The 25,448-nt window shown below is 36.4% G+C and overlaps 1 protein-coding gene across 1 annotated transcript; it reads right to left on the reverse strand.

Annotated features, from left to right (window-relative positions):
* Positions 1 to 1,186: 1,186 nt before the first annotated feature.
* On the reverse strand, positions 1,187 to 25,170 carry LRRD1 (leucine rich repeats and death domain containing 1). Its single transcript, XM_057733610.1, has 5 exons — positions 23,224 to 25,170; positions 19,332 to 19,530; positions 4,237 to 4,398; positions 2,024 to 2,141; positions 1,187 to 1,370 (listed from the first exon to the last, which is right to left on the reverse strand). Exons 1-5 carry the CDS (start codon positions 25,168 to 25,170, stop codon positions 1,187 to 1,189), a joined length of 2,610 nt encoding a protein of 869 aa, XP_057589593.1.
* Positions 25,171 to 25,448: the final 278 nt, after the last annotated feature.

Consider the following 25,448-nt stretch of genomic DNA (forward strand, 5'->3'; position numbering starts at 1 on the left):
GCAGGGGATAGGGGTTCGAGCCCTGGTCTGGGAAGATCCCACATGCCATGGAGGAACAAAATCCATGTGCCACAACTGTTGAGCCTGTGCTCTAGAGCCTGTGAGCCACAACTATTGAGCCCCCATGCCACAACTATTGAAGCCCACGTGTCTAGAGCCCGGGCTCTGCAACAAGATAAAGCCACCACAATGAGGAACCCACACACCACAATGTAGGGTAGCCCCCGCTCTCAGCAACTAGAGAAAGCCCGTTTGCAGCAACAAAGACCCAACACAGCCAATAAATAAATTAAATAAATAGATAAATAAATTAACAAAAAAAAAGCCTATTGTAGCAATTTGGCAAGAGACAGTAAGAACTGGACAGGATGAAAGTGCTTTCATTGTTATCCAGCTTTCTTCTCTCTCTCTCTCACTTTCTGTCTCTCACTTCAGACCAAAGTTTCCCCTAGAAAATTTTCTGCTCTATTTATATCTGTATCTCTGAAGGAAGGGTAGAGAACCTGGTTTATATCACTTAATTTTTCTAGGTCTTAATTTTCTTCTTTGTAAAATAATAGACAATTTACAAGATCCTTCCGATTTTAATGTTCCATGGAAGTACCTTGCCGCTAGTTGAGAACATTAACCATCACATCAGCCATGTATGAAACTAATGATACTTCTGGATTCTTCACTTTTCACTCAAAGTAGTGTGACCTGGGTTTCCAAATTTTTCTTAACTTTATAAAATAACTATCTACTTAAAAGACACAGAAACTTCGTGATGTGAGACCAAATTAAACAAAGGAATTAATTTTGCAGGCTGGATTTAAACACTGTATATTTTATTGTCTTTGTTATTTTGGAAGTACAAAATGAAATATTGGTTCACAAGTATAACGCCTTTGTCTCTAATCTTTCTCTATTTTTAAACTTTTTCCAGTAGGGATAAGAGTGCCTAAGGATTTATAATAGCTTAAGAAGAGCTGTCTTTATATCTGTATCTCTGAAGGGAGGGTAGAAAGGCAACAGAATACACAAAATGGTGTCTGCACTATTTTATTATGATGGTACTAGAGTGGTAGCCATAAATTGTCATCATCTCTTAGGAATGCATGAAAAAAGACATGACGTGCAGTTCTGTTGTATCCAGTCTCAATTATATAAGTGCATCATAAGTTCTCAGTTCTTCTGGATATACTGTTCAGAATTTAATTGCACATGTAGAAAGTTTTAAAGCTGTTATTTTGTCCATAATTTCATATGCTCCTATCATAGTTAGCACCCGAGTTAGTTGGTCTCTTAGAGCCACAGTGGTTACTGACAAGTTATTTTCCATTTTCCACTTATCAAGTGCTCGGTGAACTCTCTCACTTAGTGAAACAGTGCTGAAATTTTTGAAAATAATAATTATTTTAATTATCAATTAAGAACATTGTTTTAGACTACATCAATATTGTATATCTAGGTTTTCAACCTAGTTTACCAGAATGAAGCGAGGATTAAAATAATTGGTGAAGATAGTCTATATAAAAATTTAGCACAGAATTTGGCACATACATAGTAAATGAATATTAGTCTCATGCCATCCCTTGTTTCCTTGTAGAAAACCAACAGTTCAATTAACATTTGATTCTAAGAGAGAGTTACTTAAGACCTCAAAATAATTGTGGACTATTTACTATAAACCAGTACATTACTGCTAGAGTACTACATGCTTTATAACTTGATCTCATGACAACTCTCTTAGATAAGTCTATCCATTTTACCAGTGAAGAAACTGAGGCACAGAGAAGTGTGGGGACTTATCCAGGGTCACAAAACTAGCTGGAATTTAAAGCCAAGCAGTCTATCCTCAGAGTACTTGCTCTAAAACTACTATACCCATATGTATCTCAAATATATAATAAACTAAAATCAGTCTTTTACAGCATATTAGAGTTCCTGTTAATATGAATGATTCAAAACCATGTAATATCAATATGATATAAATCAGAACATGAGAATAAACTTATACTACATTGTTGTCATTCATACATACCTTATTGTAGACTTGTCAGTTTCTGAGATTGCCAGGTTTAATTTTTGACACAAAAATTGAAAACTTGTTTCATTAATATTATTGGCAACTATCTTGAAGATCTTTGCTAAAATTTTCTCTATATTTGAACGTAAAAGAAAATTTAGGTCATCTCTTTTGAAAAACATACTCTGTTTTAAGTTAATATTACAGCTAGGTTTTTTTTACTTCTGTGCTCCTATAAGATGTATATATAAAATAAAATTGAAAAATAAAGTGCAGATCTAATACACAAACTGAAATTTGAACCATTTATTCCATTTCTTTTAAAATCTGAATAATCCTAAACATAAATAACATAAAATGTCTACTTAACATAAAATGTCTTTTTACAAGGATATCACATGCCACTTCAAAGTGATCAATCAAACCCTTAATTCTTTCGGGATTTGGAATGAATTTAACTCTTTCCTTCAATTCTGGCTTTTTTATATGCTTCTTTCGGTACCATCCTGAGAAACCAAGTTCAAATCTACTATAAATATGGTATATACATGCTTATTTTATATTCAAATTACTTATTCAATGAATGTTGACTTAGATATAAGTAGAGTATTTTTAATTTATAAAAAGGCTTCTAGGTAATTTGAACTAGATCCATTTTTTTGTTAACCAAGGTAATTTGAGAACTTTCAAGAACTAGTGATCTGGCACCCCTCTGTAATCATCTCAAATATGTTCTATGCTTTCTGTCTTTAAATTTTTATCCATACCATTAATCCCTCAGGTATTGATACGATATAATTGAAAATCCAATCTCCTAAGTGAAATTTTAAGGAAGAGACCCCATGTTCTTTGTTAATTGCAGAATAAATATGTCTCCCATGATGACTTCCTTTCCAATTTCTCTGGGCGCCAAGCCTGCAGTATGAAGGGCCCATGGGAATAAAGAAAGGAGATAAATGACTTGGATTCTCCTGCTTTTGCTGACTTTGATCTGTTGTCATTGCCCATTGAACTTTCCCCATAGAGGCTAGAACCATGTGAATCTTCCTTCCTCAGGAACTTGAGTAACAGAATTTTAACAAGGGAATTCAATCATGTAATTTTACAGCCCTTCTCTAAAGTACTGTTACTTAACAGGAATGCCTTATAGATCCTTGGAAACCCCTAAAAGCTTTGTTTTATAAAAATAAAGTTACCATTAAATATCCCCCTTTTTATGATAATTAGCAGAACCAACTTTCATAGCAAGTTAGAGAAGACAACTACTGTGACTTTTTTATTGCTTAGGTTCCTTCCATCAGTGAGACCCATGTCTTGCAAAAGCTTCTGAATGATAGCCTACATGGCTTACAGAGGACTATACATCTTTAGTGACCATCTTAATAGATTATAGTATGATGATGACATAAACCTCCTGATTACATAGACAGGATACATGATAGAATGATTTGGGGGGACAGTTGTATGTATTCTTTCCTCAAATCTGGATCATTAAATTGATTTAATGCTTAAATACTGCATTAAATTGGAGGGCCAAAATCTGAATCTATTCTGAGGAGTGACAATGAGCGGCAAAGTTAGAGTCCCAGAAAAAAGCTTAGTTGTTGAGAACCCAGACCCAGGGAAAGAATTGGATAGTGAAACATCCATCTCAAAGTCTTGGAGAAACCAGTCTCCATCTGGTCCAGGGAAAGGGCATTTAAAGAAAATGGACTCGCTCTCTGAAGTAATCAGGAACACCAAAGGAGTACTAAAGAACAGAAGGAATGAAGATTGCCCAAGGATTGCAGACAGGTGTCATAATGAGTCAAGAACTGACTGGCATCAATGTAAAGGATCTGTGAACTTCCTTCAAGGCCAAATACGACCTTTAGGACAACTACATATGGGGTGCTACAGATCACAACTGATGAAATAATCTGTATGTAGATTCTCTGAGTCTGGCCACAACCATGATGAGAAACTTCTAGAAGTACATTGAGGCCAATAGGTGGGAAGCAGCTCACCTGTGACTTAAATTTACCTGTTTTCAATGGTTCAAATTGTATAGACCCAAATTAAATAATCAAAATTACCAAAATAAATTCCTAGCCTTCAGAAAAGGGAAGATGATAAATGTTTGAAAGTCTCTGCCAGATTGAAAGACTCTGATTAAGGCAAACTATTTGTTAATTTACAGATACCAGAAAATGACTTGTAAGCTAGCTAACAACTCACTCATCACCTACCATCTCTCTCATCTGCCCTCTGTAGATAGCATGCAATAGTATACAGTTGTTTTCCTTTACAGATTTCCATTGGAGGTCTCAGCAAAGGGTTATCATTGAAATTTATCTCCTTCAGTGAAAAAAGTTTGCAGATACCAATAGGCAGAGCTGTCAGATTATTTCCTAGTAGAAAAAAACTATAATTGAATTATATTCTTCTGTAAAAGAAAACTATGTAGACAAATGACTATGTAAAGAGCATCTACTGTGTCTCACTGACAAAATTTCAGAGGAACCTCACAGTGCTGGCAAATCATAAGTTCTTACTGTTGTCCACTTGCTAGGAATGAAAAGGAGGAAGTATAGAAACAGAGCAAAATGATTCCTTTTTCTCATAGAGAATGACAAAATGAGATAGGAGGCTTTCCTCTTATAATACAGGAAAGGACTCTACAGAGTAAGTGTGATGGTAGTTTTTTTTTTAACATTTGAAATTCTTATTTGAAGTTAGAATGCACATAAAGAGTCAAGAATTTGTCATCAAAGTTTGTTATAGAAAACAACAGTCCCACACTATCCCCTTCTTCTCCAGGGTAAGCACTTGATCTGTTTTACCTGATTCTTTAAGTATTTGCCTCAGTTCTGTAAATAACATGCTTATAATGGTACTTCTTGATTTTTTAGTTTCAGCATAATCTTTTGACTCTCAGCTATAGAAGATGAAGATGTAGCTTTCTTCTTCCCGACCTATGTTCCACAACTACAAATCCTAATTTTCTCTTCCAAATTGGTTATTATTTTGTTTAAGTTGATGCTCAGTGTCTACAATATTGTAACTATATAAATACCATATATACTAGCTGAGCCATGTAGAAAATGATGATTTATTTTCCTTTCCTGCATAATTTTTTTGGTCTTTTTTCTGGAGATGATACTCACCTTAACTTTTAGTTTGTTTGCTTGGTTTTCTGTGTACTTAACACTAACCCAACCCATAAATCTTTTTTCAAGAAATTTATATGCATGGTACTTGATCTCTTCCCAAGATAGTCTCCCTTGGTGCCTTCCCACCCAGTCTGGACTGATACACAGCTATATCAGCTGGGCTGATATCAGCCTGGCATTTCATTCCACTACCATAATGGTAGTTTTTTAAATAAACTTTTTGTTTGCAGTAATCTTAGATTTACAGAAAAGTTGCAGAAATTATATAGAGTTCCTATATACTCTTCATCTAGTTTTAGTTTTCCCTGATGTTATCATCTCACATTATTGTGTTACATTTTAAAATCCAAGAAACTAACATTGGCACATTACTATTAAATAAGCTTTGGACATTTTTGGATTTCATTACATTTTCCATCAGTGTCTTTTTTCTGTTCCAATATCCATTCCAGGATAGCACACTGCACACAGTTATGTCTTCCGGTCTGTGATAATTTCTCAGCCTGTCCTTGTTTTTCATGATCTTGATGGTTTTGAGTAGTACTGCTTAGGTATTTTGTAGAATATTTCTTAATATGAGTTTTTCCGATAATATTTTTTCATGAATAGATAGGGGTTATGGGTTTTTGGAAAGAATACTACAGAGGTGAAGTGCTCTCATCACACCAGGGATACCTGACATCCACAAGATGTCACTAGCATGTTCAACTTTATCCCTTGGCTAAAATAGTGTTTGCCAGGTTTCTCCAGTGTAATGTTTTGATTTTCTCCTTTCCATACTCTATTCTTTAAAACTGAGTTATGAAGTTTGGTTCACCCTCGAGGAGTGAAGATTAAGCTCCACTTCCCTAAATGTAATTTTTTAAAAACCACCTTAATCTGATATAAACCTGACATAAAAAACAAAACTGTGATAATTGACAAAGTAAGAATTTGCAGTCATTTCAAGAGGAACTGGCCTAAAGTTTGCCTTTGTGCTATTTATATATTTGTGGTTATGTTATTTTAGCCAAAAATAAAGGAACTTGGTTCCTTTTAGTGAAGAAAGGTACTTAGAAACCAAGAGCTGAGTACCAGAGTTGCTCATTTCTTCTTGGAGTATGTGCTGCTTCTGACTTATGTATATTCTCTCTCATTCCCTGATATCACTAGCTCTGGGGAAAACCAGTTGCTATGTCATAAAGAGGCTCTTATGGCAAGGGACTAAAGCCTGCTGCCAATAGCCACATAAATAAGCTTTGAAGCAAATCCATCAGCCCTAATCAAGCCTGGCTGCACCACCAACCAACAGGTTGGCTGCAGTGTCATAAAAGACTCTGAGATAGAACAAATCAGCTAAACACCTCCTGGGTTCCTGACCCTCAGAAACTATGTGAAATAAATGTTTTATTAATTTAAGAAGCTAAATTTTGTGGAAATGTCTCACACACCAATAGTTAACAGATGTAACAGCTAATGGCTAAAAGTACTGAACTGAGATCTAAGGAGCTGCCAACTGCAGGGAAGGAGTTTGTATTTTTAGTCCAGCAACTTAAGTGCCTGATGAAGCAACAATAGCAACAAAAACAAATATCACATTCTTTGGAGAAAAATGGAATTGATTATAGAGTTCAGGATTCAAAACAGAAAAAATGTGGCTCACTCCCAAAAGAAAAAAATGACTCAATTGTAGTTAAAATATAAGAATTTTAAAGCAGCTGATACAATGATATTCAAGAATAAAAAGGTATTCTCATAATGAATGAAAAAATAGGAAATCTTGGAGGAGAAATATAAACTATAAAAAAGAAAAAAATGGAAATTCTAGAACTGAAAAATTCAGTATCTGAAATTAAAAATTATTTGGAGACAATTAACAGTAGAATAGAGATGAAAGGCAAGTCAGTAAACTTGAAGGCAGATCAATATGCTTAAAGCTCTGTACACACACACACACACACACACACACACACACACACACACATGGCTTTAGGGATTTGTAGAACAATACATAAAGGTAATTGGAGTCTTACAAGGAGAACAGAGAGAAAATGAAGCAGAAAAATTTTTTGAAGAAATGATGGTTAAAAAAATCCCCAAATTTAGTAAAATACATGAATATACAGACCAGAAACAGCAAAATCCAAGCAGTATAAATAAACATGAAAACCACACCTAGAATGAATGTCACAGAAAATTCAGAGCAGGCCTTTCAAAAAACCAGACCCTCCACTTGAAACAATCAAAAGCTGGAAAAGGGTGATAGAATCAGCTTTTTCAGAATTCTGGAATTTAATCCAGAATTTTACAGTTACTAGGATACTGCTCAGTGAAGAAAAAGGCAGCAGAATTTTGGTAAGAGAGCACTATGGCTTTTTCATGCATCTCCCTACCACCCTGCATTTCCCAGCACAGCAGCAACAGCCCTGGGGAGGGCAGTCTGCATTCCTGATGCAGCTTGTTGGTGCCAGAAAGCCAAAATGGACCTTGTTCTTTTAATACTGAGGTTCTGCATTTTGACCTGTCTTCTGATTCCCAGAGGGACTGACATAGAGACTGACCTTTGTTTTGCTCCCCCAACTCAGGCTGGAGCTGCCTTCCTGGTGGCAGCTGTTGTCACATGTAAATACATATACTGTCTGTGCCCACCTGGGACAAGGAACAGCAGACAGGGAAAGCAGCAAACAGATCCAAAAGCCCAGGAAGGAGGAGACCAAAGAGGAAGTTTCTTGGGGGAAAAAGGCTAAGAAGGGCCACAGTGTATCCTGGGGAAAATGGAATACAGTAAGCATATCCAGGACTGGACACAGGCACAGAAGAGAACTGAGAGGATCCTAGGCTTGCACCTGTGGTGGATTTCTGGGCTTCACACAATCAGGAGAAGAAGGCTAAGGCAGAGTCATAGGTCCCCTGACTTAGCATTCAAGGGCCCCAGCTTAGAGCTAAGCTGCAAAGACTGGGAAAATAGTATTTTCTTTTATGGCTCTAGGTATTGAAGGACAGAAGAAGATATCCATGCAAATACTAACCAAAGAGCTGGGGTGGTTTTACTAATATCAGATAACACAGCCTTTAATTAAAAACTGTTATAAAGGGCAAAGGACAGTATGTATTGATAAAAAGATCATTACATTAAGAAGATATAACAATTATAAGTATATACATATCAAACAACAGAGCCCCAAAACATATTAAGCAAATATTGATAGAATTGAAGAGAGCAATAAGTGGTTCTACAATAATAGATAGAGACTTTAACACCTCATTTTCAATAATGGATAGAACATTTAGACAAAAGGTCAGTAAGGAAATAGGGGACTTGAACAACACTATAAAGCAACTAAACCTAACAGACATACATAGAACACTCCAACAACAGAATACACATTTTTCTCAAGTGCACATAGAACACTCTCCATGATAGACCATATATTAGACTACAAGTCTCAATAAATTAAAATTGATTGAAAAAATTCATACAATATATTTTCTCTGACCACAATGGAATGAAACTACCAAAAATAATAGAAGGAAAACTGGAAATTTTACAAATGTAAACAACATACTTTTAAGCAACTAGTGTGTCAAAGATGGAATCAAAAAGGAAATTATAAAATACAAAGAGATGAATGAAAATGAAAACACAATAACCAAAAATTACGGATGCAACAGAAGCAGTGCTTAGGATAAAATTTATAGCTGAAAATATCAACACTAAAAAAGAAGAAATATCTCAAGTTAATAACTTTAAGCAGATTAACCAAAACTATCAGAAGGAGGAAACAATAAAGATTAGAGTGGATATAAATGAAATAGAGAATAGAAAAACAATAGAATCAACAAAACCAAAAGTTGATTCTTTGAAAATATCAACAAAATCGACAAACCTTTAGCTCAATGGACTAAGAAAAAAGAAGCAAGACTCAAATTACTAAAATCAAAACTGAAAGTGAGAACTTTCTACTGATTCTACAGAAATAAAAGATTATAGAGCACTACGAAAATTATACCAGCAAATTGGATAATCTAGATGATGTGAATGATGAAGCTGGAATTCTAAATAATGTCCTACTTCAAAGTCTGTGCTATGAAGAAAGCAACGAATTAATCTGTAAATCCCTTTCATTGGTATAATGTCTCACATTTATCAAAATATTTTCATAAGTTTTATTGTATGTCCGCAACTCTACGAACAAGCAGAAGTTATAGCTTTCCTATTTTGCTGTTGGAAAAACTGAGGTTCATAGTGGTTATCTATCTTCCTAAATCCACTAGCGTTAGTAACAGAGGGCACTAATTCTCAAGACTGTGTATAAATGTATTTGGTCTGAATAATGAAAATACTACCAGCTTTCAAAGTCTCATTCAGTCCACAAACCAAATTTATGACATGGGTATGCCTGTTAGCTTCATCTTATGAATGGAGGAAACAGATTCTAACTTCAAATCTGGCAAGGAAAGCTGGAGACTAGGGTCATGCCAATTGTGTAGCGATTATCTCTTAGATCCAAACCCACCTCTGTGGGCTCCTTCACTGTTTTCCCTTGAGTGTCACACCAGCAACACTCCTACGCCACCAGCAGCAGTTCCTGCCCTTAACGGCTGAATGCAGTTTGCAGTTTTCCCAACACTCGCAGAACTAGCTCCCTTCTCTCTCTCTTTCTCTCCCTCTCTCTCTCTCTCTCTCACACACACACACCCCCACACACACCCCTATACAAACGCACACTCACCACCCCCAAGCTCACAGGAGCAAGCACCAGGCAAGCAGTACTTCATCCTCAGACTTCTGTTTCACCACTCAGCTTCAGCTGTGTGACCCCTCCTCCAAACTTCTAAATTTTAATAATTTCAACTTCTTCACTTTATTCCCTCAGCCATAAAGTGGTTATTGCTTCCTGCCATTGCTACTTTTGTGATAACCTTAAGATTCTTCTCTCTTTACCCTTTTAGTTAAACAGTTAATAACATTTTACTTAGTAATTAACTAAGGTGTGGTTTCTGTTTCCTGACTGGATCCTGATTGATACACTTTTCTATTTCTGATAGGCACTCACAGAGCAGGCTAAGCTTGCAGAAAGGTCTACGATCTTCCTATTTGGTCTTGATTCTTGTACTAGAAAGCCTCGAGAGAAATATGCTTTCTATTGGTAGTTGTGTTCTCCAGTGAGCCAGAAGACTCTGGTCAGCCTTTGTTTTTTTCATGCACAAAGAGTAGCTGAGTAGCAGTATGTCCTACACTTGGACAAAACAGATAACCTCCCTAAAAAAACAGTAAAACTTTTCCATAATACAAAAGTGGGACTGAAAAAATTAGATTGCAGGGCTGACACTATAATTTCTTGCAAGTTGTTGCAAACTGATATATACCTACATAGCCAGCTTACTAGGAGTTCTGGGGATTCAGGAGACAAACGCCTGTTGCATCATATCTAAGAATTGATATATTTACTGTAGGTTTTACTGTACTACTGGTACTACTTCACCCAAAAGATGAGTTTGTTTTTAATCTAGAAATCCTCTGAATTTAAGAAGGTGCAAGGCTCTGGTTATAAGTGCTACTTCCAACTGAAAGATATAATTTTAGAAACCAAGCTGTTTATGAGATTAGCTGGTACAACCACTATGGACATAAATTTCCTCAAATCTGGTAAAGTTGAAGATGTACATACCCTCTGATCCAGTGATTCTACTTACAGCTATATGCACTTTGAAAAACTCAAGCAGATGTATACTAGGAACATATACAGGGATATTTATAGTAGTACACAAATTGGAAACAACCTAATCATCTATCAAAAAGATAATGGATTGTTATTTAACCATATAATTGATTATTATACATATTATACAACATTTACAATGAATAAAATAGGTCTATGTATAGATTAACATGGATTAATTTTAGAAATATGACAAATGAAAAAACAAGTTACAGAATGGTAACTTACATACCATATAGTATGATAAGATGTAATAAAATTAAAAAACTCAAAATAATGTTACTTTGTTATGGATATATATGTATAAAAACATGGATAGAAAAAAGATTTACACCAACTTCAGCACAGTGGTTACTTCTAGTTTGGGGAAAAGTACAAAAGTAGTTTCAATTCTATTTTATTTCTTAACAATCAAAAACGCCTCAAGTAAATATCACAAAATGTTAGCGTTCTTTATACCTGAGAGTAAGTACCTAGGTGTTTATTATTTATCTATGTTTGAAATATTTCATAATAAAAATTATTAAGAAAACTACTGGGCTTCCTAGGTGGCGCAGTGGTTGAGAATCTGCCTGCCAAGTCAGGGGACACAAGTTTGATCCCTCCTCCAGGAGGATCCCACATGCCGCGGAGCAACTAAGCCCGTGTGCCACAACTATTGAGCCTGTGCTTTAGAGCCCATGAGCCACAACTATTGAGCCCATCTGCTGCAAGTACTGAAGCCCACATGCCTAGAGCCTGTGCTCCTCAACAAGAGAAGCCACGGCAGTGAGGAGCCCGCGCACCACAACAAAGAATAGCCCCCACTCACCGCAACTAAAGAAAGCCCGCGCACAGCAAAAAAGATCCAACACAGCCAATAAAATTAATTTATAAAAAAAAAAAAAGAAAACTACTAGTCAAGCTTTGGGAATTCTTTTCTGATATTTTGAGAGTGAGTGATTTACTTTTTGTTGTTGTTATTGAAGTGACTTACTTTGTAAAAGAGTGTAAGGGAGGAGAAAAAGATGGCGGCGAAGTAGAGAGACGTGGAGTGCATCCCTCTCCACAGATGCATTGGGAATGCACGGAAGGACACAGTCATTCCCACAGAGAACCAGCTGAACACCAGCAGACGGCCTCGGACACCGGAAAGGGCTGCGGAGAACCTGACATAGCCGGTAGGGAGGCATCTACGAGGGCTCAAAGAGGGTGAAGCGGCGGAGCTGTGGCAGACGGGAGGGAGTGAGAAACATACGGAGGGTCCGCAGCGCAGCTCAGCGTTCCCGGACCGAGACATCGATCCGCGGCTGAACGGAGGGTCCAGGAGCGGGAGCGTGGGAACCAGAGAGCTGGTTCAGGGGGAGAAACATTGTTGCCGGTAGGGTGACGGACCGAGAGGACAGGAGGGAGGAGGTCCGCGGAGAGGAGTGCCGATCCCTGAGAGCTGCCCGGCCATGATGGCGGCTGGAGGCTGCAGGCTCCCGGGCGGGGGGGAGGAGCCGCGCGCATAGCCTCTCTCTCTCTTTCTGCGCCTCTGCAACAGGCAGTGGAGAGATGCCCTGCGGGGCCACATAAGGCGCTCAGGGATAACAAGCACCCTCAGGCGCTCGGGCGGGGCTAGATTAAAACTCCTTGCAACGCCAGCAGCAGGGAGGCTGCCGAGAGAAAAAAAAAAAAAAAAAAACCAGCATCAAAAAGAAAAAACCCCGAGAGAGGCCCAACTCTAAGACTTTCTGTGTACGCCTGAGCCACCAGCGCCCTCTGCAACAGGCACCTCCAAGCCTGACTGAAGCAACAGTGCGCCACTGCTCACTCCCTCCCAGGAGAAGGAGCCACTATTGCACCCTCTCCCTCCCCACACACCGAGGCTTACAGACGAACAATAAAGGAACCTCTGCTGGTCACAGAATAACGCAAAAAAAAAAAACCCAAGGCAAGGAAAAGGACACTTACAGCTGAGACGCTAAGGAAACAGAAATAGTAGTATCAATACCTATTGAACTGGTCCATTCGGGGATCAGTTCTGGATTTTTTTTTTTTTTTTTTCCTTTCTCTTTTTTTTTTTTTTTGATTTATTAAATACGATCTTAGCCCTAAGGGATCTACAAGTTTTACAACATAATTTTATAAGGATATTTTTTACTCTTTTTTTTTTTTTTTTCTTTTTTTTTTTGGTTTTGCCTTTTAAAATACTTCTATATCTAGCTAAGTTTTTGGTAGTACGGAAAAAATATCTTTCATACTTTCCTTTCATCCCTTTCTTTTATACACTTCTATTCCTTTCTTTTTCTTTGCATATTTCCAACCACATTACGCTCTTCTGTTCCCCTTTCTTCCAGCCATTTTAAGTGTATTTTATCTTAACATACTTATAAGCAACACTATCGGTCTGCTCAGACTCCTTGCTCTATTCTCCAGATGATGCACTGCCTTGGTATTAATATTAGGCTTTTGTCTTTATCTTAGTTCTTAGTACAGTTGTCTAATTACATTCTGAGAATCTCCATTCTCTCTGGTGGTACTCCAGCTCATTTCTATATTTGATCCTAGCTTACAAAATCTCCCTGGATTGATGTTTGTATGTGTAGGGTGTTATTTGTTGTTTGTTTGCTTTTGCTTTTGTCTCTGATTTGTTCTGTTTCAGTTGTCAATTTCTGCTGGGTTTCTCTCTGAATATCTGATAGCACACTGGGGTTCTGTCAGGTCTTTCTAGAGCCTTATGTCCTAACGGATTCAATAATTGTGTGTCTTATACATGTATGTGTTTCCTAGACTGAATATTCGTCTACTCCAATACTTGGACATTAGTCTGAGGCTTGGACAGTCTTCTATAAACACCTCTATCACCAGGACAAGCAACCCCAAAAGCTTGGACAACCATGAGGAAACAAAGAAACCCCATGCAGGCAAAGGAGCAGGAAAAAAACCCACAAGACCAAATAAATGAGGAGGAAATAGGAAAAATGCCTGAAAAAGAATTTAGAGTAATGATAGTAAAAATGATACAAAATCTCGATAACAAATTAGAGAAAGTACAAGAAACAGTTCATAAGAACTCAGAAAAACAAACAGCAATGGATAACAAAATAACTGAAATTAAAAATACTCTAGATGCTCTAACCAGCAGAATGACTGAGGCAGAAGAACGAATAAGTGAGTTGGAAGATAGAATGGAAGAAATAAACGCCACAGAGCAGGAAAAAGATAAAAAAATAAAAAGACTAGAAGACAGCCTCAGAGACCTCAGTGATAACCTTAAACGTACCAACATTCGAATTATAGGCATCCCAGAAGAAGAAGAAAACAAGAAAGGGTCTGTGAAAATATTTGAAGAGGTTCTAGTGGAAAACTTCCCCAACATGGGAAAGGAAATAATGAACCAAGTCCAAGAAGCACAGAGAGTCCCATACAGAATAAACCCAAGGAGAAATACACCAAGACACATATTAATCAAACTAACGACAATTCAACACAAAGAAAAAATATTAAAAGCAGCAAGAGAAAAGCAACAAACAACATATAAGGGAAAACCCATCAGGATAACAGCTGACCTTTCTACAGAAACTCTGCAGGCCAGAAGGGAATGGCAGGATATACTGAAAGTCCTGAAAGAGAGAAACCTACAGCCAAGAATACTTTACCCAGCAAGAATCTCATTCAGATTTGAGGGAGAAATCAAAAGCTTTCCAGACAAGCAAAAGTTAAGAGAATTCAGCACCACCAAACCAGCCTTACAACAAGTGCTAAAGGAACTTCTCTAAGTAGGAAACACAAGAAAAGGAAAACACCTACAAATACAAACCCAAAACAATTAAGAAAATGGTAATTGGAACACACATGTCAATAATCACTTTAAATGTAAATGGATTAAATGCTCCAACCAAAAGACACAGACTGGCTGAATGGATACAAAAACAAGACCCTTCTATATGCTGCCTACAAGAAACCCACTTCAGACCAAGGGATACATATAGACTGAAAGTGAAGGGATGGAAAAAGATATTCCATGCAAATGGAAGTCAAAAGAAAGCTGGAGTAGCAATACTCATATCAGACAAATTAGACTTGAAAGTAAAGACTATTAAAAGAGACAAGGAAGGGCACTACATAATGATCAAGGGATCCATCCAAGAAGAACATATCACAATGGTAAATATCTATGCCCCCAATATAGGAGCACCTCAATACATAAGGCAAATGCTAACAGCTATAAAAGGGGACATCGACAGTAACACAATTATAGTGGGAGACTTGAACACCCCACTTACATCAATGGACAGATCATCCAAACAGAAAATAAATAAAGACACACAAGCTTTAAATGACACATTAGACCATCTCGACTTAATTGATATTTATAGGACATTCCATCCAAAAACGACAGACTACACTTTCTTCTCAAGTGCACATGGAACGTTTTCCAGGATAGATCACATCTTGGGTCACAAATCAAACCTCAGCAAATTCAAGAAAATTGAAATCATATCAAGCATCTTCTCAGACCACAACGCCATGAGACTAGATATCAATTACAGGAAAAAAACTGCAAAAAATACAAACACATGGAGGCTAAACAATTCACTATTAAACAACCAAGGAATCACTACAGAAATCAAAGAGGAAATAAAAAAGTATCTAGAAACAAATGACAACGAAAACACAACAACCCAAAACCTATGGGACGCAGCAAAAGCAGTTCTAAGAGGGAAGTTTATAGCAATACAGTCCTACCTTAAGAAACAAGAAAATGATCGAATAAACAACCTAACCTTACACCTCAAACAACTAGAGAAAGAAGAACAAAGAAACCCCAAAGTGAGCAGAAGGAAAGAAATCGTAAAGATCAGAGCAGAAATAAATGAAAAAGAAAGGAAAGAAACCATAAGAAAAATAAATAAAACTAAAAGCTGGTTCTTTGAGAAGATTAACAAAATTGATAAACCATTAGCCAGACTCATCAAGAAAAAAAGGGAGAAGATGCAAATCAACAGAATTAGAAATGAAAAAGGAGAAGTCACAACGGACACCTCAGAAATACAAAAGATCATGAGAGACTACTACAAGCAACTATATGCCAATCAACTGGATAACCTGGAAGAAATGGATACATTCTTAGAAAAATACAATCTTCCAAGACTGAACCAGGAAGAAATAGAAACCATGAACAGACCAATCACAAGTACAGAAATTGAGGCAGTGATTAAAAATCTCCCAACACACAAAAGCCCAGGACCAGATGGATTCACAGGCGAATTCTATCAAACATTTCGAGAAGAGTTAACACCTATCCTTCTCAAACTCTTCCAAAATATTGCAGAAGGCGGAGCACTCCCAAACTCATTCTATGAGGCTACCATCACCCTGATGCCAAAACCAGGCAAAGATGTCACAAAAAAAGAAAACTACAGACCAATATCACTGATGAATATAGATGCAAAAATCCTCAACAAAATACTAGCTAACAGACTGCAACAGCACATTAAAAAAATCATACACCACGATCAAGTGGGGTTTATCCCTGGGATGCAAGGATTCTTCAATATACGCAAATCAATCAACATGATACATCATATCAACAAATTGAAGGATAAAAACCATATGATCATTTCAATAGATGCAGAAAAAGCTTTTGACAAAGTTCAACATCCATTTATGATAAAAGCTCTCCAGAAAATGGGCATAGAAGGAAATTACCTCAACATCATAAAAGCCATATATGACAAACCAAAAGCCAACATTGTTCTCAATGGAGAAAAACTGGAAGAATTCCCTCTAAGAACAGGAACAAGACAAGGGTGTCCACTCTCACCACTGTTATTCAACATAGTTTTGGAAGTGTTAGCCACAGCAATCAGAGAAGAAAAAGAAATTAAAGGAATCCAAATTGGAAAAGAAGAAGTAAAATTATCACTCTTTGCAGATGACATGATACTATATATAGAAAACCCTAAAGACTCTACCAGAAAACTGCTAGCACTCATTGATGAGTTTAGTAAAGTAGCAGGATACAAAATTAATGCACAGAAATCTCTTGCATTCCTATACACTAACAACGGAAGAGCAGAAAGAGAAATTAAGGAAACTCTCCCATTCACCATTGCAACCAAAAGAATAAAATACCTAGGAATAAACCTGCCTAAGGAGGCAAAAGATCTGTATGCAGAAAACTTTAAGACATTGATGAAAGAAATCAAAGATGACATAAACAGATGGAGGGATATACCATGTTCCTGGATTGGAAGAATCAACATCGTGAAAATGACCGTACTACCCAAAGCAATTTACAGATTTAATGCAATCCCGATCAGATTACCAATGGCATTTTTCACAGAACTAGAGCAAGAAATCTTACGATTTGTATGGAAACGCAAAAGACCCCGAATAGCCAAAGCAATCTTGAGAAGGAAAAATGGAGTTGGTGGAATCAGGCTTCCTGACTTCAAACTATACTACAAGGCCATAGTGATCAAGACAGTATGGTACTGGCACAAAAATAGAAAGGAAGATCAATGGAACAGAATAGAGAACTCAGAAGTAAGCCCAAACACATATGGGCACCTTATCTTTGACAAAGGAGGCACGAGTATACAATGGAAAAAAGACAGCCTCTTCAATAAGTGGTGCTGGGAAAATTGGACAGCAACATGTAAAAGAATGAAATTAGAACACTTCCTAACACCATACACAAAAATAAACTCCAAATGGATTAAAGACCTACATATAAGGCCAGACACTATCAAACTCCTAGAGGAAAACATAGGCAGAACACTCTTTGACATCCATCAAAGCAACATCCTTTTTGACCCACCTCCTAGAATCATGGAAATAAAATCAAGAATAAACGAATGGGACCTCATGAAACTTAAAAGCTTTTGCACAGCAAAAGAAATCATAAACAAGACTAAAAGGCAACCCTCAGAATGGGAAAAAATAATTGCCTATGAAACAACGGACAAAGGATTAACCTCCAAAATATACAAGCAGCTCATGCAGCTTCATACCAAAAAAGCAAATAACCCAATCCACAAATGGGCAGAAGACCTAAATAGACATTTCTCCAAAGAAGACATACAGATGGCCAACAAACACATGAAAAGATGCTCAACATCACTCATCATCAGAGAAATGCAAGTCAAAGCCACAGTGAGGTATCACCTCACACCAATCAGAATGGCCATCATCACAAAGTCTGGAAACAACAAATGTTGGAGAGGGTGTGGAGAAAAGGGAACTCTCCTGCACTGTTGGTGGGACTGTAAGTTGGTACAGCCACTATGGAAAACAATTTGGAGGTTCCTTAAAAAACTACAAATAGAACTACCATATGATCCAGTCATCCCACTCCTGGGCATATACCCAAAGAAAACCATAATCCCAAAAGAAACTTGTACCATCATGTTTATTGCAGCACTCTTTACAATAGCCAGGACATGGAAGCAACCTAAATGCCCATCAACAAATGAATGGATACAGAAGATGTGGCATATATATACAATGGAATATTACTCAGCTATAAAAAGGGATGAGATGGAGCTATATGTAATGAGGTGGATAGAACTACAATCTGTCATACAGAGTGAAGTAAGTCAGAAAGAGAAAGACAAATATTGTATGCTAACTCACATATACGGAATCTAAAAATGGTACTGATGAACTCAGTGACAAGAACAGGGAAGCAGATACAGGGAATGGACTGGAGAACTCGAGGTATGGGAGGGGGCGGGGGGTGAAGGGGAAACTGAGAAGAAGCGGGAGAGTAGTACAGACATATATATACTACCAACTGTAAAATAGTCAGTGGGAAGTTGTTGTATAACAAAGGGAGTCCAACTCGAGGATGGAAGATGCCTTAGAGGACTGGGACAGGGAGGGTGGGGGGGAATCGAGGGGGGGGCGTCAAGGAAGGGAGGGAATATGGGGATATGTGTATAAAAACAGTTGATTGAACCTGGTGTACCCCCCAAAAAAATAAAATAAAATAATAATAAAAAAAAAAAAAAAAAAAAAAAGCAGTCATCTGACTGCATTTTAATTGCAAAAATCAGTAAAAAAAAAAAAAAAAAAAAAAAAAAAAGAGTGTAAGGTATTAGAGTATTGTAGGGTGTAGGAGTGGGATCAGGGGAGCCAGCAGACAAGGAAATCAGAGAAAATGCTGACGTAAGGCTGTGTAGGTAGGTGTGTGAAGAGAGAGGGATGAAGTCGGGTTCGCAAAGGGAAGAAATAATGAATGACTGGGTATAGACAGAGAAGACAGAAAAGAAATGAAAATGTGTTCAGGTTCCCCAGCTGAATTATAACCTCTTTCTGGCAAGAAACTGGAGCCTGTGCTTTGCTCTCATTTTCTGTACCGGAAAGAGCCATTTCCTTCCAATGGACACTTAATACATGATGTTGACTGTTTGCCATTCTGTCTTGTCAGCAAAATTGCAACATAGAAACTAAAACTCAACTTATTGATTATGCTTATTGATTATGCTTGACACTTACCACTCAAGTTTAGCTGCTGGAGAGCATTTAAGGATAGAAAAGATGGTGGCAGATATTTTATTTGATTGTTGTATGCATTTAAACTAACCAAACTTCTCAGTTCCCCTATATTTCTTGGCATCTCTCTGATTGCGTTATTTGAGATATCAAGTCCTCTAAGTTGAGTCATATTACACACCTCTTCTGGAAGTCTTGTTAACTGTAACGAAGATTAAACAATTATATTTTTAATAAATATTTCCATGACTAAAAGTTTTTCTAAAATAAAATGGAAGGAGAGTTTTTTGTCCTTTTAGGAGATATTTTCGCTATGTCACAAAGTCTTTGTGATTCCCTTCCTTAATAAAACCCACAACAAATTGTGTAGCATCCAAGTATCTCCCCAGTCTAACCAAGGCTACCAATTCAACCCCGTGGCTTCTTAACCACTTTCCTCACTCTCCCAACACTCAGTGTTTGTTGCCACCTTATCCCTTTCTTCTGTCCCTAAAACTTACCCTGCTTTGATTTCTTCTCCTGCTCCCTGAAGTCTTTCTAAACTATTCTCTTCCATATTTGATCTCTTCACTCCTACTCTCATCAGTGTTGCTTTTTATTAGTCCCTTGTGTGTTCTCCTTGGATTTTTAAATGACATGATATATGTTTTATACTTTTTTTAAGAACTTTTATTGAGATACTGTTAACATACAATAAACTGCATATATTTAGAGTGTACAATTTGTTATCCCAATCCCCAATTCATTCCCCCCAATGCTCCCCGCTTTCCCCACTTGGTGTCCATGTATTTGTTCTCTACATCTGTGTCTCTATTTCCGCCTTGCAAACCAGTTGATTTGTACCATTTTTCTATAGTCCGCATATATGTGTTAATATATGGTATTTGTTTTTCTCTCTCTGACTCACTTCACTCTGTGTTTTAAACTTTTTGTATTCATGTTCCCAGTCATGACGCATTTTGAGTAAGTGCCCAGTAAATCCGTTTATAATGGACACACACAGTTTGGCAATATAGCCTCAAATGAAAATTCCTAGTACAAAAAGTATTGCAAAGCAACAGGAATTAAGATACTCTGCTAAGGCAAAGAAGAAGTATGCATCTTCAGAAAAAATAAGGCCATCACAAGTGGCTTTTGAGATAAAGGAAGTTCTATAAGTGAACAAAAGAGTTTTGAATACATGGGCCCCTCAGAAATAATCAAACAACACAGTGAGTAGTGGATATTATGCTCAGTGTCCTTCTATGTATAAAAGAAGCATAACTGTCCCTAACTTCAAAGAGATTAAAATTTAGTTCAGGGAACAAAATACACATATATGAAACAATCAGAAATCAGCATTAATCAATAAGTAACTCAGTGCCAAAATAAAGTTTACAATTCTATATATATGGAAGTTTAGGGAATGTATATCAGTACAAGTGAAAGAACTAAAAGAAAGCTTCATGTAGCAGGTGAGACTCAAATGGACTTTTGAGAATGAATAGGATTGTATAGAAGTTACAGGACACTTCAGGCAAGACAAATGTCATGTACAAAGATGGCCAGTGAGAAGTAGACCAGTAAAGAGAGGTGATAGAAAGCAGGAGATGTATTTAGAGAAGGAACATGGAACCAGTCTCTGGCAAGACTTGAAATCCAGGCCTATGGGGTAGGAGTCAGATCAGGACAGATAGCTAGGTCTATAATTTGACAAATGTTTTCTTCAAACAAATATTCTTGAATTACTTGCGCAACATTTATTAGAAGAAGTGCCTGAGAACTGTGTGATGATAGAGGTGCTATGGAAGGAAGACTCCTGTGGGCATCCTTCACTCAGCAAAATAAAAGCCCTGTGATTAACCTGACTTATTTTTTTAGATGACTATTTAGTGAATATATGCTGTTATATAAATTAATCTTTTGAGCGTATTCCACCCCAAGAGGGTTATTAAAGTGATCTTTCCAATTACAGAGAATGTTCCTTTTGAGAGGAGTTCTGATAAATCATTTTTCTCAACTGGTGACCTTCGAAATGATATTTTAATGATGTGGAATGGTGTCTTTGGCAACCACCCACCCATCCAAGGAATCTGTATTCCTTAGAATGGTCCTGTGAAATGAAGTCTGATAGTTTGCTAAGTTCTAAGAAAAGGAAGGAGACTGAATCAAGGAGAATAGCAGGACATTCCTGGAGTGGTCTAGACATGAAGTGAGTGATAAGCATGGACCAGGATGGAAACAGTGACACTGGAAAATGAGAGAGATGATGCAAGAGCTTTTTCAGAGGAAAAATGAAATAGTTTTTGTGTAAAATTCGGTATAAATGGTGATGGTTCCATGATTTCCAGGTTGGTAGGTCTGAAGAAAGTGGCATCACAAACAAAAATGGAGAAGGTTTGAAAGGAGTTGCATTAGAGAGAAGAATGAGTTTGATTTTGACATTATATCGAGTTTGAGACAATTGAAGTGTAGAAGAACAGGGACTTTCCAGGGAATCTGTAGGAATACAGCACTGGGAGAGATTAGCTCCAGTTATGTAGATTTAAGAGTCACGTGCATGCTGAGGTCTAGGAAGGAATTAATAAAAAAGAGAAGATTAAAGACACAACCTTGTAGACTTCCACAGTAAGATACAGGAGGAGACAGTGAGAGGATTATGAATCAGCCAAGGAATTAGTTGATGATCAAATGCAGAACTAAAATGTGTCTTTCAGTACAAGAGCAACTTTTAAAACACAACATTATCATTATTCATTCCATCTACTTAAGCAAGTATTTTCTGGAGTAGCCTTTCTGTTCTGGAAAATGTATGATATAGCAGGTATTAGGCTTAAAAAGGTCAAATAACTTTGGGAAATGTGGGTTAAATAGAGACAAACCGATTTCTTTAGTTCAGGACACTTCAGAGCTTTTAATACACTGAATGCATTGTGATTCTCTAAGAGAAGAACCCAGTGCTTCTCAAAGCTCACAGGACTAGTGTTTTTTAGGAACAGATTCTGGGAAATCTTGCTCCACATAATAGTCCAACCTCTATCAAAGTACTTTAATTTGACTGTGATGGTCAAATTAAATATAGCTAGATAATAGCTATGTCCTTTTCACTCACTCCCTGAGATCTTAATATATAAATCAGTAATGCTTTGATTTTTTAAAAATGTTTCCATAAAATTTACTCTACATTGAGTAAAATGAAATGCTATAAGAACATTTATACCCATTGATCTAGCAATTCTTTACGGGAAATTCCCTAGGGAAATAGTAAAATATGAAAAAGGCTATATTTATGAAGAAGTTTATCACAGCATTATTTATGATGATGGAAAATTACATCACTAAATTCATAACAACAGAGGATTAGTCACATAAATCATGTATTTTTTATTACAATTATTGGGAAGATTATAGCATGGGTAAATTCTTTTAAGTGAAAATAGAAGACTAAAATTGAGTGTACAGTATTTTTATAATTGCTTATAAAATCCTATACATAAGAAAAAGCAAGAGTAAAAGTAAGTTGTATCTACATATGACCAGTAGTTATATTATGATGGTATGCTTGGGGAATTTTTGTTACTTCTTTTTCTTAATTTCCCAAATTTTCAATAATGTGTTTATATTACATCCCTAACTTTAAAACTCCTTTTACAATTAAACTGAAATAAAAATAAATCTATAAAATTGTCAGCTTTAATTACTTGGTATTTCATTTTAATGGAATAATTTCCTATAAAACTTGTGTTGAAAAGTTTATTTGTAAGCCACGTTTGAGGTTAAAAAAAACCTATCCTCTAAAAATAAAATATTCCAGCTAAATTAAACACACACACACACACACACACGCACACACCCTATAGCTTAGATTCCGATCAGTCCTAACTTCCCCACAAAGCCCCAAATATCTGTCTCTTACCTTTCTCCCATTTATCTGGCTTATATTCAGCTCTTCCAGTGATTGAAGTTGGCAAAGTTCAATAGGAAAATATATAAATTGATTGCTTGAGATGTTTAATTTCTGGATTCCTTTTAAATTACAGATCTCTGGAGGAACAGTCTGTATTTGGTTTTCTGAAAGATCAAGTACTTGCAAATTTTCTAAAGCACACACTTCTATGGGAAAAGTTTCCAACTTATTACAGGATAAAATAAGAACACGGAGTGACACCATATTGGAAATGGATGGCGGAATTTTCCTTATTTTGTTTTTACCAAGATCTAGGTATTCAAGATTAGTAAGAGAACATAAGTGCTCAGAAAATATGAGGAGTTTGTTTTCATTAAATTCTAAATGAAGCAGTTGTTTACTGAAAGATATATCTACAGGTATTTCTGAAATATAATTTCCATTAAAACCCAAATAATAAAGAGAATCTAAAGCGCACAAACCCAGTGGAAAATACATTATTTTATTATAACTCAGTTCAACTTTAGTTATTTTTCTGCAGTTTTTTATTTCAATAGGAAAATCTGTGATTAAATTTCCTGAAAATTCTAGGCTGAACATATTATTAAGATGAGAAATATATTCAGGTATTTTCACTATATTATTTCTGTTTATGCGGAGTTTTCTTAAATTTTTAAGCTTATGGATGTTCTTAGGAAATTCTGTTAATTTATTTTCACTGAGACTAAGGCATTCCATCATTGCACAGTGGGAAATTTTCTCTGGTATATCTTTCAATAAATTTTTATCAAGTATTAGAATCCTAAGTTCCCTAAAATTCTCAATTTTGTGTGAAATAACTTCTAATTTATTGTCTGTCAGTTGGAGTTCTTTCATTTTTAGCAATCGAAAAATTTCCACAGCCAAAAAAGTAAGTCTATTGTGATCCAGTAAAAGTTTTTCTAAATTTGTAAGCTCCTTAATTTCTTTTGGCAAACTGTTTATCAGGTTTCCAGTAAGGTTTAGTGAAATTAACTTTGGAAGGAAGCACAGAGCTTTAGGAAATATTGTTAATTGATTATATTCCAGATTGAGAGCCCTCAAGTTTTTCAAACTAGACAGAGTATCTGGTATATGTCTTAACTTATTTTTAGCCAGATTTAAAGTTTCCAAGTTTCCAAGACTTTCCAAGCCACAAGGAAAATCCTCAATGCAATTGTTATCTAAAAAGAGTTGCCTCATAGTCCCAAGCTGTGATATTTCTTTAGGGATAAGTGATATTTGATTGTGACTGACATTTAACAGCTTTAAATTATGAAGTAACTGAATTTCAGTTGGAAGTGATAATAACCCATTTTCTTGCATGGATAGAATTTCAAGTCCTAGCAGATCACCCACGTCTACCCCTTTAAAACTTTTGATTTCATTCTCATCTAAACAGAGATATTTTACACATTTGATTTTTAAAATATCCTTAGGAAATTCTTGCAAACCCTTGGCTTTGAGGTTAACTGTAAAGTCATCTGACCCTAAGCGAAGTCCTTTCTGATTTTCTTCAGAGAGTTGTGGACTAATTTTTTCTAATGTTTCATGAGATAGGGAGTCAACGAAAGCCTGATCTTCAGTGCTCATCGCAGTGACTGATAGTGATGAATTTCGTGAAATTTCAGGTTTTGACGGCAAGCTGTCATATGCAGTGATTCTTTCAGAAAACTGGAGAGTTTTCCTTTGTTCTTCATTTCTCTTAGACTTACTTCCAGAGGAGGATGTTGATGTATCATCACACATACCTAGTTTTTTTTTTCTAGGACGTGTTTCACACACTTGATTGGAAGCTGTCCCATCAGAAGCTTCCTTTAACGAGTTTGATGTTTCTTTAATAATTCCAGATTCTTCCACTAACCGTGATCTAGATTCTTTCCTAAACTGACCAGTGATATCCTCTAGCTCTTCTGAAGTACTCTTTTTTTCAGACATCTTATTTGCTGATATGTTTTATACCAATACCAGGTTGTGATTCAGTTATAATTTTCATGTTTAATTTTTTCTTTTGAACCTACAAAACAAATGTTGAGTTTAAGAGATATAATAAAGATGTTAAATTACAAATGAATTTTAACACAATAATTTTATTCTATAATGAATAATTTAATAATCATTAAAATACATTAATAACTGATTAACATGTATAATTGCTGGCTATAGATAGTTTACTGATTGCATGCATTTATCACATGATACTCTTGAAATCACAT

Source organism: Hippopotamus amphibius, chromosome 4 (assembly GCF_030028045.1).
Source record: "Hippopotamus amphibius kiboko isolate mHipAmp2 chromosome 4, mHipAmp2.hap2, whole genome shotgun sequence".
Taxonomy (NCBI): domain Eukaryota; kingdom Metazoa; phylum Chordata; class Mammalia; order Artiodactyla; family Hippopotamidae; genus Hippopotamus; species Hippopotamus amphibius.

What these genes read in the sequence shown, in the direction of transcription:
- LRRD1 (XM_057733610.1), bottom strand. Translation starts at nt 25,170, where the DNA reads ATGTCTGAAAAAAAGAGTACTTCAGAAGAGCTAGAGGATATCACTGGT. An exon ending in GCCAGATAAATGGGAGAAAG is followed by an intron (nt 19,531 to 23,223) that starts GTAAGAGACAGA and finishes TCTTCGTTACAG; the next exon opens with TTAACAAGACTTCCAGAAGA. An exon ending in ACTGACAAGTCTACAATAAG is followed by an intron (nt 1,371 to 2,023) that starts GTATGTATGAAT and finishes CAAAAATTTCAG; the next exon opens with CACTGTTTCACTAAGTGAGA.